Below are 12911 nucleotides of genomic sequence, written 5' to 3'. Positions count from 1 at the left end.
CAAGATAGAAACTGAGATTTACTAGAAAAGTAAATTTTTTTTTTGAGACGGAGTTTTGCTCCATTACCCAGGCTGGAGTGCAATGGCGCGATCTCGGCTCACTGCAACCTCCACCTCCTGGGTTCAGGCAATTCTCCTGCCTCAGCCTCCTGAGTAGCTGGAATTACAGGCATGTGCCACCACGCCCAGCTAATTTTTTGTATTTTTAGTAGGAACGGGGTTTCACCATGTTGACCAGGATGGTCTCGATCTCTTGACCTCGTGATCCACCCACCTCGTCCTCCCAAAGTGCTGGGATTACAGGCTTGAGGCACCGCACCCAGCTTAGAAAAGTAAATTAAGCCAAACGCTGGCTAACCTGTCTTTTCCTTTTCCAGTGATACCTTCATACCCCCAAAGAGACTTTAGTCACCCTGTCTTCCGTTTATATCTTTTTTTTTTTTTCTGAGTTTTGCTCTTGTCGCCCAGGCTGGAGTGCAGTGGCGTGATCTTGGTGCACTGCAACCTCTGTCTCCCAGGTTCAAGCAATTCTCCTGCCTCAGCCTCTCGAGTAGCTGGGATTACAGGCATTCTACCACCACGCCCGACTAATTTTTTTATTTTTATTGGAGACAGGGTTTCACCATGTTGGCCAGGCTGGTCTCAAACTCTCAGCCTCAGCCTATCTGCCCGCCTCAGCTTCCCAAAGTGCTGGGATTACAGGCGTGAGCCACAGCACCCAGTCAAAATTACTGACACTATGTGAAGACAAGGAACTGAAAAAGACAAGACAGAAAGGCATGCCTCTTCTGGTTGAGGTTATAGTGATACAGCAAAGTGACAAGCTCCAGCTCAAGAGTCAGGATCAAACCTGGCTCTCAGTTAGCTCTCTGAGCTTCAGGCATCTTTTCTGAAAATGGGCAGAAGACTTCATAAGTCTCATGTGAGGGTTAAATAAAGCTATATGTGAAAACGACTTGCCTGTCGCATAGCAAACATTCTCATGTCAAGGGAAAGCGCCCTCCACGGGGCCTTCCTATGTTCTCGGGACCTCCATTACTGGCTCTGGGTTGTATTTGTCTGTGGGGCCAATTTCCCCTTCGCTGAAACACAGTACGCTGAAGGGCAGTTTTGGATTCTGAAAGTCCTTAGCTTTACCCCTCAAGAGTCAGGTGACCCTGAGCTGATTTCCTTATTTTTAAGATGAAGAATGGCCCAGCTTCCCTGACAGAACAAGTACTAGATCAACTGGAAAGGCATGTGAGAGCAACTGGCATGTCTAATGGGCTTTACATGTAGTTGGCAACATAACCCTCTGGCAGAAAAGGGTTCAGAATGAGACTCTGTGGAAACAAACTTAGGCACAGCACCCTAGGACCACAAGTTGGTCCAGAGGCTGGAAAAGAACCTCGGCCCTCCATTACCCAGGAGCCATGGGAAAGGTTAATTAGCAAGGTACCACAGTACCACCTAGTGGCCAGCACACCTGTCATCCCTCTCCCCCAGGAGTTATGGAAAGGCTACCCTGACTGGTCACATACTTCACAGGCTGATTAGTCAGGGATGGAGAGAAACCAAATCCACTGCTCTCTCTTTTTTAATATTAACATATACAAGTAGCAGAGAGCACCAGCTGCTCTCTGCTGTTCCCTGAGGGAAAGCCGGAGCACAAAGCTGTTCCTCTGGCCTTCCTCCAACAGCAGGGCCTGCTTAGCTCCTCCCTAGGCAGAAGCTTTGTTCTAGCCCCACTTCCCACATCCCAGCTCCAGTCAGGACGGGAGGCACATGGTGGCTGGCAGTGAGAAGAATACTGTAGTTCCAGCCTCTGCTCCTTTAAGTCTCAGCCTGGATGGTGGCCACTCATCCCTCTGCAGCTAGTACCTCACTTGTCCCAGCTCAGGAGCCAGGAGGGCACTCAGTCACACCCACTGGAGCAGCAGTGTGACTTCAGTCACCTTCGGATGACTCCTCTTCTGCCTCTTTTAGCCACTGGATGAACCTCTGCAGCTGTAGGGAAGCAAAAGAGCGATCAGCTGGGGGAGGTGCACATAATTCTCCTGCCCCTCCTGGCAGATAAACAGCTCTAACAACCAGAGCCCCAAAAACCAACCACCCTGGAGTCCAGGGGCCAGGACTGTCTCGGTGAGACAGCAGCAGGACTCACCTGTTGATTCTTGCGCAACTGCCGGCCCTTGTCAGTTGTATCTCTTTGGCTGAACCAGATCAGAATTGTTTCCTCGGCCAGGATCTCCAGTTGGTAGAAAGCCATCAGTACCTGCAAAAGGCCAATAAAAGGGACCTCAGGGGCCTTGGAGAGTCCAGCAGGATACTCTACCAGGCCCTCAGACCCCTCTATTCACCGAGTAGCTTCCTCCAAAACAGACAGGCGTGAGCTGTCTGCTCTGCTCCTGGGGCACGTCTAACTTCTGGAACTATTGCTTGGGAGAGCTTTGCACATTTCCAGGCCACTCCCAGGATGGCTACCTTACTAGCCTGGCTCCAAGCGGTACTATTCTAGCTATAAGCATGACATTGGGAGTGGATGGGCCATACTTGATTCACATTAGCTGTTGCTGCTTTTTCTTTCTTTTTTTTTTTTGACGAAGTCTCACTGTGTTGCCCAGGCTGGAGTGCAGTGGTGCGATCTCAGCTCACTGCAACCCCCACATCTTGGGTTCAAGCAATTTTCCTTCCTCAGCTTTCCGAGTAGGTGGGACTACAGGCACATGCCACCATGCCCGGCTAATTTTTGTATTTTTAGTAGAGATGTATGTTGGCCAGGCTGGTCTTGAACTCCTGACCTTGTGATCCACCTACCCTGGCCTCCCAAAGTGCTGGGATTATAGGTGTGAGCCTCCAAGCCTGCCGGGCCACATTAGTTCTATTTTATGTCTCCCAGTGGGGAGTCACCAACCCTCATTTGAAAGCAAGTACAGAAGGATGAGGCTTGAGGTCGTATTTACCTTGGCCATGGAAGAACCAAGAGCTTCATGTTCCAGAAAGAAGTCCTCAATGGCTGCTAACGCTTCCAAATGATCTGCCACACGCTTTACGTAGTTCCTAAAAACAGGGCTCCAGGCCTTGAGCAGCTATGGAGGAAAGAAGGGAGCTGCAATATATTCCAGAGCATTCACCTACACCTGGACATCCAAGCAAATCCATACTGATGACACGGGTGGACAAGAGGGAGATGACACAGGGTCTGTGGAATCATGTCAGAGGGACTTGGGAATTGTTGACAGGGCTTGGGAAAAAGAGATTCCTTAGGGAAGGTGAAGGGGATCAGATGCTGTAGGCTGCCTCAAAATACCTATTTCCACCCCAAAGGCTGATCTTGTATTGGGTCAAATCGCTGCCATACAGTGAATGTCCAGGTTCCTTCTGAGTATACCTTTGGGGACCTAGTATGGTATGAATCCTGGAGTTGCAAAGGCCAGTCAGTATTGAACTCAACCTGACCCCTCTGAACCAGCCAAGGCTGCTCTAGAGCCCAACCAGCTTCCAGAGGCAAGGAGAAAGGAACCAGATGTAACATGTACCCAATATAACAAGACAGTCTACTCCTGATTTCCTTTAAAGTCAAATACAGCAAGGATGTGTATCCGCCTCTACCCAATCCCTTGTACTCAGCTCCAATCTTTGCTCACAGGAAGTAGCAGGGCACAGTAGCGGCTTGGGTCAAGCGGGGAATCCATCTGTTGCAAGGGGAACTCCAGGACCACGTGGCTCAGTACCTGCATCACCTCCTTTAGACTTATGTTATAGGCATACCTGTGGGGAGACTGGGGTGACACCAGGGCCTTCGCTGGCCCTTCAGCATGCTTAGAACTATGACTCTGACAGACACTGGAGAAGTTGGATGGAACAATATGGAAGGGGAGGGTTTAGGAAGGAGAAAGTCTGTGCTGAGGCTACAACTTAATAATGCTCTCCTGGCTCCAAATACTACTGGTCTCTCCATTTGGGATGTCAAGGGAAGAATAGGTTCCTATTCAAAGAAGAAACGCTTATGAGAAAGCCTCTACCTTCCCAGGATTGCCCCAAGGAGAACAGGAATGGACTGCTCTTACTTGAGAGAGTTGATTTCCAGGACTAGATTGTCACAAGAAATGTTCTCCTCTTTGCCCCGCTGCAGCGTTCCTAAAACTTCATTCTGGAACACTGAAACCAAAGCAAGCATAAGTTCACGGGCCAACATGGTCCCAGGATGCTCTAAGTCATCTAGTCTTGACTTTACACCAAACCCCTCTGAGGAACGTAAGCCTTTGGTGAGTTGATCCAGGTAGAGAAGAAAATAAACTTGTCCAGCGCTTTTCTCCCCCAGCCACTCACCTTTGATATCATCCATCTGAGGGGAGCCTCCCCGGCTGTCCGGCTCCTCAGCATCCATACTTCGTTCACTTTCACTGTCACTCTCCTCTTCCATGTTGATATTGAGTTCTGAGAAGCCATAATGGATAAGGAGTAAAAAAAACCAGCCATTGACAGAGAGCAATATACCTGCCCTGTCTGCATGAATAAAGGAGCAAATAAATAACGTGACTCTCAAGTATTCACTATCCTTCAAAATATTCAGATTCAGCAGGAGGAGGGCAGGCATAAGGCCTAGCTCACCCCACAGGCTGTGCTGCAGTTTCTCCCCTTCCTCCGTGTTCATGCCTGCAGCTCTCCAGAGGTGGCCCTGGCCAGCAACTCCTACTTCTGCTGGATTATAACCTGGAAAAGACACCGATCTCTAGAGAGGGCCCCGAAGCAGCACCAATCCTGCAGGAGGAAACACTGGTTCTTTTATGAGGCAGAGACACACAGATGCCCCACACCTGCCGAGTCTCACACCTTTCATCTTCACTTTCTCCTTTTCTTGGTCAGCCCCAGAATCATCACTGAACTGGCCATCATCTTCATCTTCCTCTATATCTGGAGGGTGCAAAGAGATCACCGAGCCCTCAGGCAGTGTGATGTCTGGGCCCACTACCACCTAGGGGGAAAAATACAGAACCCTTAGGGTGTGGAGGAAAAGTGTATCCTGACCACGAGAGCAAATTTTTCTTTTTTTAAACTAAGGCTAGAAGGTAAATGAAACCACTGGATTTGGACACTGTCAGGATTATGGGTGGAAATAATGCTCCTTCTGGCTCAGTGTGACTGCCACTCAATTCGGGGCCTGTGCACAGTACAGATCAGGTCTTACCTGGGAAGTGAGGACACAGCGTGGCTTCAGGGTCACATGTTCCTTGACCTCAGCATTGTCACAAAGCAGAGACTGATGGATCTGTGCTCCAGCAGCCACTCGAACACCGTGCCACAGGTAAGTCTGGTCCAGCACAACGTTATCACCTGGCTCAGGAATGGGAAGGCCTCTGGGTCACTAAGCGCTCCAACTGCAGACCAGAGCCCTTCATAGAGGACAGGGGTGACTGACACCAGCACAGCTCCCGCCTAGCTCTCATTCCCCATCCCACAAGTCACCAGAAATGCCCACTCACCCTCTAAACCCAGGCCTGAGAAGACAACACACTTCACCAAGTTTACAATTATAGACTATATACAGGGCTTAAAAACCTGAGAACCTTCAGGGTTTCTGAGGATCCTCTGAACTCAAAACCTTATTAGAATCATATCCATGTCTACAAGCAGAACCAAATAATTCCACCTCTTCTGGTACATTTTAGAATCCAAGTCTTTTTTTTTGAGACATGGTCTCACTCTTACGCAGGCTGGAGTGCAGTGGTATGATCAAGACTGACTGCAGCCTCAACATCCCCAGGCTCAGGTAATCCTCCGGACTTAGCCTCCCAAGTAGCTGAGACTACAGGCATGTGCCATCACGCCTGGCATATTTTTGTATTATTTGTAGAGGAGGGGTGTTACCACGTTGCCTAGGCTGGTCTTAAACAAGTGATCCTCCCATCATGGCTTCCTAATGTGCTGGGATTACAAGCGGGAGCAACCACACTCAGCCCCTAGAATCTAAGCCTTATTGTTGTTCCTGCAAAGGGCAGTATTATTAGAAGCATCAAATTCCTACAACCAAAATGAGTTACCATGAGGCCAACCAGGCAGTTACAGTAGGATAAAAAGAACTCTGGACTTGCAATCAGAATACCCAGATTCAGGTCCCATTATTACCAATGACCTCGGGCAAGAAAACCTCGCACAGCCTGTTTGTTCATTTGTAAACTATGATTAAATGAAACAATGTCTATAAAAGCCCTTTGTAAACTGTAATACATGAAATAGGTGTTGTTACTGCATGTTAATTATCCACTTGCTCCTGAAGGTGACTATAGGGTACCCTGGAATGTGAAGAGCCATCCAGTGAGGCTCACAGGCCATGAATTAAGGTATTGCTGTTTTCAAATCCCTGTTTCCTCCTTTCCTGAGCTAGCCACTCCAGTTCTTTATTCCCAGGAACTGTCCCTGGTGTAGCCATCCTTTGTATGTCTGGAGACAGGGCCTCCCCCAGGTTCCTGCTCCTAGGATAGTTGGCTTGATTCCCCACCTGTGCTCACCAATGTGGCAGCCGGGGCCAATGACACTGTTGGTGATAAAGCAATTGCTGCCAATGACAGTGCCCGACCCCAGGAGCACATTTTCCTCTAGGATGCTGCCATGGCCCAGGCTGACCTCAGGCCCTCGGTAGATGTTGTGCCGGGAATGAGTGCAGCTCTGGGTGCTGCTGTCAGTGAAGTTCGCCTCGGGGGTGAGAGGGTAGACCCATCGGCGGATGACATCAGCACAGACAGCCCAGTACATGTGTAGGTTGGAGACACGGGCACCGTATTCCTTAGTTGTTACGTGCATGTGGATCTGGTTCCCTAGGATCTGAATGAGAAGGAAAGGGAGGTTGCTCAAGCATGAAAGACAAGAAGAACGCCCCCAAGTACAACTTTGGTAATCCTTGTAAATTCCCCTCTGCCTCTCCCTGCCATAAAGACTTTTCTTTGTGTACTGTTCCTCCCGCCCCTAGCTCTTTTCCTCTGTCCTATGCCTCAATAAAATACAAAAAGGGATCAAAAGTTACCAGCATGAGATACAATCATAGCCTTCTCTCTCCTAAAGAGGCACTGGAAGACTTTTCTCACCTCCTCATTCACTAAGAGACCTCTCACAAAGTCATCTCGAGTTTGGTAGTCAAAGTTGTCTGTAAAGAGTTGCGCCACCTGTGGAAGGAGGTGGAGTGAGCTAAGATTAAGTACTATCTTTTTTTTTTTTTAAAGACGGGGTTTCACCATGTTGGTCAGGCTGGTCTTGAACTCCCGACCTCAGGTGATCTGCCCGCCTTGGCCTCCAAAGTGCTTGGATTACAGGCGTGAGCCACTGGGCCCGGCCTGATTAAGTACTATTCTTTAGGAACACAGATAAGCTCCCCAGAGACCTAGCAAACTCTGTGACAGCTGGACATGGACCAGAATTCCAGAGAGACTTCCACTGGGATACTGGATACAAGAACTTTGCTTTACAACAGAATCTTAAAAAAAAAAAGGCCAGACACGGTGGCTCAACACTTTGGGAGGCTGAGGTGGGCGGCTCACAAGGTCAGGTGTTCAAGACCAACCTGGCCAATATGGTGAAACTCATCTCTACTAAAAAATACAAAAATTAGCCAGGCGCAGTGGTGCGTGCCTGTAATCTCAGCTACTTGGGAGGTTTAGGCAGGAGAATCGCTGGAACCCGGGAGGCAGAGGTTGCAGTGAGCCGAGATCTCGCCATTGCACTCAAGCCTGGGCTACAGAGTGAGACTCCATCTCAAAAACAAAAAACAAACAAGCCATGGTGGCTCATGCCTGTAATCCCAGCATTTTGGAAGGTGGTCAGATAGCTTGAGCTCAGGAGTTCATGAACAGCCTGGATAACATGGTAAAACCCCGTCTCTATTAAAAAATACAAAAATTGGTGGTAGTGCATGCCTGTGGTTACAGTTACTCGGGAGGCTGAGGCAGGAGGATCACTTGAATCTGGGAAGCCGAGGCTGCAGTGAGCCATCATTGTGGCACTGTGCCCCAGCCTGAGCCACAGAGTGAGACCTTGTCTCAAAAAATATATACAAATAAAAATGAAAATAGGGCTGGGTGTGGTGGCTCATGCCTGTAATCCCAGCACTTTGGGAGGCCGAGATGGGTAGATCACCTGAGACCAGGAGTTCAAGATGAGCCTGGCCAAAATGGCGAAATCCCATCTCTACTAAAAATACAAAAATTAGCCAGGCATGGTGGTGTGTGCCTGTAATCCCAGCTACTCAGGAGGTTGAGGCAGGAGAATCAGTTGAACCAGGAGGCGGAGGCTGAGTGAGCTCAGATCACAGTACTGCACTCCAACCTGGGCAACAGAGTGAGACACTATCTCAAAAAATAAAAAGAATGAAAATAACGAGGGAGAAGAAATATCCCTTGGCCTTCTAAGGGGGGCAATAACAGAGCCGTAGAGTTCTACTCTCTGGGTGTGCAGCCCCAGCCCTGAAGAGCTCACCTGAGGAGAGCAGATGCTGATTTGACAGTCCAGTAAATCATAGCGAACCTCCACTCCATCTCGACTGCCCTGAAACAGGCTCTGTGGGGAGAGGTTATAGGACTTTAATTTGTTTCTCCCACTGAAGCCTGCTACTTCCTCACCTCAAAGGACCCCAGATATCCACACACCAGAGGAAATGAAAAACGCCGGAGACCCTGGGTCTTCTGAAAATGGAGAACCCTGTTGGTGGCACTGTCCACAGCCACTACCACATTGTCTTCGGGGCAGCGAGTTGGGTGGCTGGGGGATGACTCCTTGAAGATCATCGTCATCACAGAAACATTTTTTTCTAGCTTCCGTCTCAACCTATAAAGGACAGGAGGGAGAGAACTGCAAAAACTCAGGGCTCTGCTGGTCTTTAATCCTTGCTCCTGTCATTCTCTCATCCTGACCTGTGTTCCTCAAGGGCTCTGGTGATATTGATGTTTGAGATGACATCCCCATACACCAGAATGAAGTCAGAGTGCACCAAGGCCTTGGCATCAACATCACGGAGGACATCTCCCAGTGATCGATACAGTGCTGATGTAATTATTCGGACCACGTTGAGAGATGTGGGGCGGCACCACTTGGACTTCCTAAAGGGAGAAGGGTGAGGGGCATGAGTATATCAAGCATAAAGATCATAAGTGCCTTTGCTATTTTTCTCCCCCATTGAGCATTCTCAGTCCTTTCGGGCGGCATTTTTGGGTTCTTGCCAGCGTCTTCAACTTCAAAGAGAATTATGAACTATAATTAATGCTTTCAGCATCTGGTGTTCACCAGTCTTGTTTTTTTTTTTTTTTTTGAGACAGAGTCTCGCTCTGTCGCCAGGTGCCAGGTTGGAGTGCAGTGGCGCGATATTGGCTCACTGCAACCTCTGCCTCCCAGGTTCAAGCAATTCTCCTGCATCAGCCTCCCGAGTAGCTGGGATTACAGGCATGTGCCACCATGCCCAGCTAATTTTTGTATTTTTAGCAGAGACAGGGTTTCACCATGTTGGCCAGGATGGTCTCAATCTCTTGACCTCGTGATCTGCCCACCTCGTCCTCCCAAAGTGTTGGGATTACAGGCACGAGCCACTGCGCCTGGCCACCAGTCTTGTTTTATGGGTTAGGAAACATGGTTATTTCCTCTCCATACCTTGACCCCTGTCCCCAAACATCGATTTGAACTCAAAATCCTGCTGAAACGTAGAATACACTAAGTACCCTAGGAACACACTTCATGTCGGCTTTCCCCTTCTGCAGTCCATATAACATTTAGCAACTGTCTGATAGAGACCCTGCTAATGTCCTAGTCTATATTTCCTGGATTTTCATAAGTGATGAGACTCCCTATTTTTCAAGATTTCAACAAACATGTAAGTGCTCACTGCATGCCTGGCACTGACCTAGGCAGTGGAATACAAAGACAACAAGGAGCTCATTTATATCCTTGCAGGTGAGAACAAACAAGATTTAGAAACTCAGCAGAAAAACAAAGATGTTATTGTTGTAACTTCCATACTGAAGCCATTACATAAAAGCCAAGTCCACTGGGACCAAACTGTGTAAGTGACATTCAGAAAAAAAAAAACAAAGTTTGTTCTTTAAACTTTGTCACAGAAAACCCAAGACAGACAGATACAAGGTTTCAGCTGCTCACCTCCTGATAAGCATAGAAAATACCCTTAGAACTTAACAATGACATTTGAGTAGACAGTTTTCCCCTCTCACATTTCCCCTTACTTAGTTACATTCCTCCTGAAAAAACTAGAAAAAGATGGCAAAATATGCAAAGAAATGGTGCAGGGCCTTACAGTAAATGTTCTTTGATTTGAGCAGCTTTCGAGCAACAGAAGACAAATGTTTCCTTTACACCTGTGGCAGTCAGGAATTCCAGAGTGTAGTCAATTAACGCCACATTGGCCAGGGGCAAGAGGACCTGAAGGACAGAAGATGGAAAGAAGAATGAGTTCTCAAATCCCTCTGGGTACCCCACCGCAACAATTTTCACTCTTAGGTCAGTATTTCCAAACAGTGTAGTTTTGCTGTATCTTTCCAATTCAAAGGTAACAGATTCCTGCCATTGATGTTCAGGCCATGCTCTAAGCCTGAGTCTGAGATGTTGCAATTTGGGGATGGTAAGTACAGAATCTACGTGCCTTGTATCTGACACAGAGCTGTGACAGAATGGCAGTTCACCGCTGGCAAAGGGCAATACTGGAAATCAATCATATTTCCATAAATTTAAGGACTGCTAAGGCCTTCCTCCCCATAAGATTTCCTTCCTTGATCCTTTTCTAAGAGTCGGAGGTTAGCCATCTCCGATCACTTTTCAAAAAAGAACAGCCATTAGCCTTTTTCGAGGGAATCAGGGAGGATTTTCCTTAAATCTAATGTAGTTCCCTCTCTGAACTGAGGACTGCTGAACGACCCAGCTGAGTCCAGTTCCCCATTGTCTAGACAACTCGGGGGCGATGGCAAGATGGCAATCAACCACTAAACCCATTTTGTCCTTTCGACAGATGGCACTATCATTGAACCTGGAAGGAAAAAACAAAAGTACACTGCCCGAGACCTAGCCCCCTCTTTTTAAGGCATGATTACAGCCCTTTCAGAGGCAAAAGGTCGTTTCTTTTCACCTAAGCATCCGTCATCTGCAAGGTTAAAAGCGGCGCTGCCTCTTCTAGGGGCACTGAATCCCCGCGTGAAGGCTTCTCTCAAGTGCTGTTTCTACATTTAGCTCTTTCTTCCTCTCAAACCCGAAGTGAACAGCATTACGAGTGCCCCAAATCTGCCAGCCACTCACTTGGTCAGCAGCCACCAGGGTTTAGACAGACCCTCTGCCTCCTTCCTAACCACATAAACTCGGTTTTAGGATAACAGCATGGACACAAGTCCTTCAGGGGACTTGTTAGCTTTACTAGTTAGCCGAAAGGAGAACTTGCTCCAGCCCCGCCAACCTCCCTGCCCTCTGGCTGCTCGCGTGCGCGGGGCTCACCCGAGGCAGGTCCTTGGAGATGGGGAAGAAGCGGCGATCGAAGCTATCGGCCACCAGAACTGCTTGCAGGGGCGGCGTCGGTTCCTCCTCCGCCCCTCTGGCTCCCCCGCCACCGCCGCCCCCCGACCCCGCGCCGCTGCGCTTGTTGGCCCGACTAACCAACACACCAGGCGGCGCCACCACAGGGGCCGCCATCTTCTTCTCCACGGCCACCACTTCCGCAAGGAAGCTGACACCGCACGCAGTAGGGGACAAAAAGATCCTGCACCTGAAAGGCGAAGGACTAATTAACGAAGGGAAGGAGGAGACGAGGAGGGAGCAGTGCGCATGCGTCTTTTCGGGGCGCCCACTGGGATCTGAGGTTGATTCCGGAGGCGCGAGGAGTGGGGACGGGTCACAGTTGTCCCGGCCAGTGGAGGCGCAGGGTAGGGGTGGGGTCCCATAGACGTCATACTCGGTCTGCAAGTATCGTAGGCCTTCATTAGTATGGGAACAAGCCGAGATTCTTGCGGCGTGATAGGATTTGTGGTCGCCGCGAAGGGGCCAGCGCCATCCGGAATCTGTAAACGTCCAGCAGTTTCCCCGCCCCACGCATGTGAAATATGTAGCCCTCCGCATTCATTCTAGAAAATTCTGGGGACCCAGCGCCTTGGGGAGATGGAACCGAGCCAGATGTCCCCCCGCTGCAAGAAACCCACAACCTGCATAAATAGAGAAAGTGGCATATAGTAAGGGGACTAATAATTCCATTGAGAGCTGATTGTGGGCCAGGCATGATACAAGCATCATCTCATTTAATTCGTCACATATCTCTGCAAAGCATCTTATTCATTCGTTCAGCAAACATTTCTTGAACTCTCAGAGGGATGAAGGACATTTACCCAGCTAGTAAGCGGAAGAACTGGTATTGGAACCCTATGTGATTTTAGAGTTCCACAGTCTTGCTGTCAAGTTATGTGGGGATAACAGTGGCTATTTTGTGTCTTCATCTATTCATTCATCCAGCCTATCAGCCTCCTGTGTCTTAAGCAGAGCGGAGACGCGGGTGGATCTAGGCACACCAGTAAGTTGTACTGGAGTTAAGCAGGAAGATTTCCCGGCAGAGGAAAGTGCAGGCGTAAAGGCCCCAGGCTTGAGAAGGAGCACCAGCACCTTATTCTCTTTTGGGGAAAGAAGCGGTGGCTGCAGGGAATAAATCAACTCTGCAGAGGGGCGGGACCGTGGGAAAGCGGCAGAACTAGGCAGGCAGCCTGGGCGTCATTTAGGAGGCAAGGGGCTTTTCTGTAACGCATCGCGCCCTTTCTGCACGGAGCCTGTCCAGGGTCCACACCACAGGCTGCTGCAGTTCCTGCGAACTGTTCCCATCCAGCCCCGCGCTGCACGTCGGGATTTGGAGTCCGCGAGGCTGAGACTTGTTCCCACGTGGCGATTCCGACTTAACCCGTCGTGCTCCGGCG

At 49.2% G+C, this 12911-nt stretch overlaps 1 protein-coding gene across 1 annotated transcript; it reads right to left on the bottom strand.

Annotated features, from left to right (window-relative positions):
* Positions 1 to 1558: 1558 nt before the first annotated feature.
* EIF2B5 (eukaryotic translation initiation factor 2B subunit epsilon) lies at positions 1559 to 11679 on the bottom strand. Its single transcript, XM_002758124.6, has 16 exons — positions 11455 to 11679; positions 10271 to 10395; positions 8883 to 9068; positions 8619 to 8796; positions 8449 to 8529; positions 7065 to 7142; positions 6492 to 6804; positions 5171 to 5316; positions 4816 to 4957; positions 4594 to 4695; positions 4312 to 4419; positions 4050 to 4140; positions 3627 to 3750; positions 2943 to 3068; positions 2144 to 2254; positions 1559 to 1986 (listed from the first exon to the last, which is right to left on the bottom strand). The coding sequence occupies exons 1-16, from the start codon at positions 11647 to 11649 to the stop codon at positions 1927 to 1929; spliced, it is 2166 nt and encodes a 721-aa protein (XP_002758170.2). The 5' UTR covers positions 11650 to 11679; the 3' UTR covers positions 1559 to 1926.
* Positions 11680 to 12911: the final 1232 nt, after the last annotated feature.

The sequence above is a fragment of the Callithrix jacchus genome, chromosome 15 (assembly GCF_049354715.1).
Source record: "Callithrix jacchus isolate 240 chromosome 15, calJac240_pri, whole genome shotgun sequence".
NCBI classification, from domain to species: Eukaryota; Metazoa; Chordata; class Mammalia; order Primates; family Cebidae; genus Callithrix; species Callithrix jacchus.
The sequence above is the reverse complement of the archived record's forward strand: the minus strand, read 5'-3'. Positions and strand labels throughout refer to the sequence as shown.

What these genes read in the sequence shown, in the direction of transcription:
- EIF2B5 (XM_002758124.6), bottom strand. Translation starts at nt 11,649, where the DNA reads ATGGCGGCCCCTGTGGTGGCGCCGCCTGGTGTGTTGGTTAGTCGGGCC. An exon ending in GGAGAAAGTGAAGATGAAAG is followed by an intron (nt 4,696 to 4,815) that starts GTGTGAGACTCG and finishes TGTCTTTTCCAG; the next exon opens with GTTATAATCCAGCAGAAGTA. An exon ending in ACTGTGCCCTGCTACTTCCT is followed by an intron (nt 3,069 to 3,626) that starts GTGAGCAAAGAT and finishes TTTCCTCCATAG; the next exon opens with CTGCTCAAGGCCTGGAGCCC.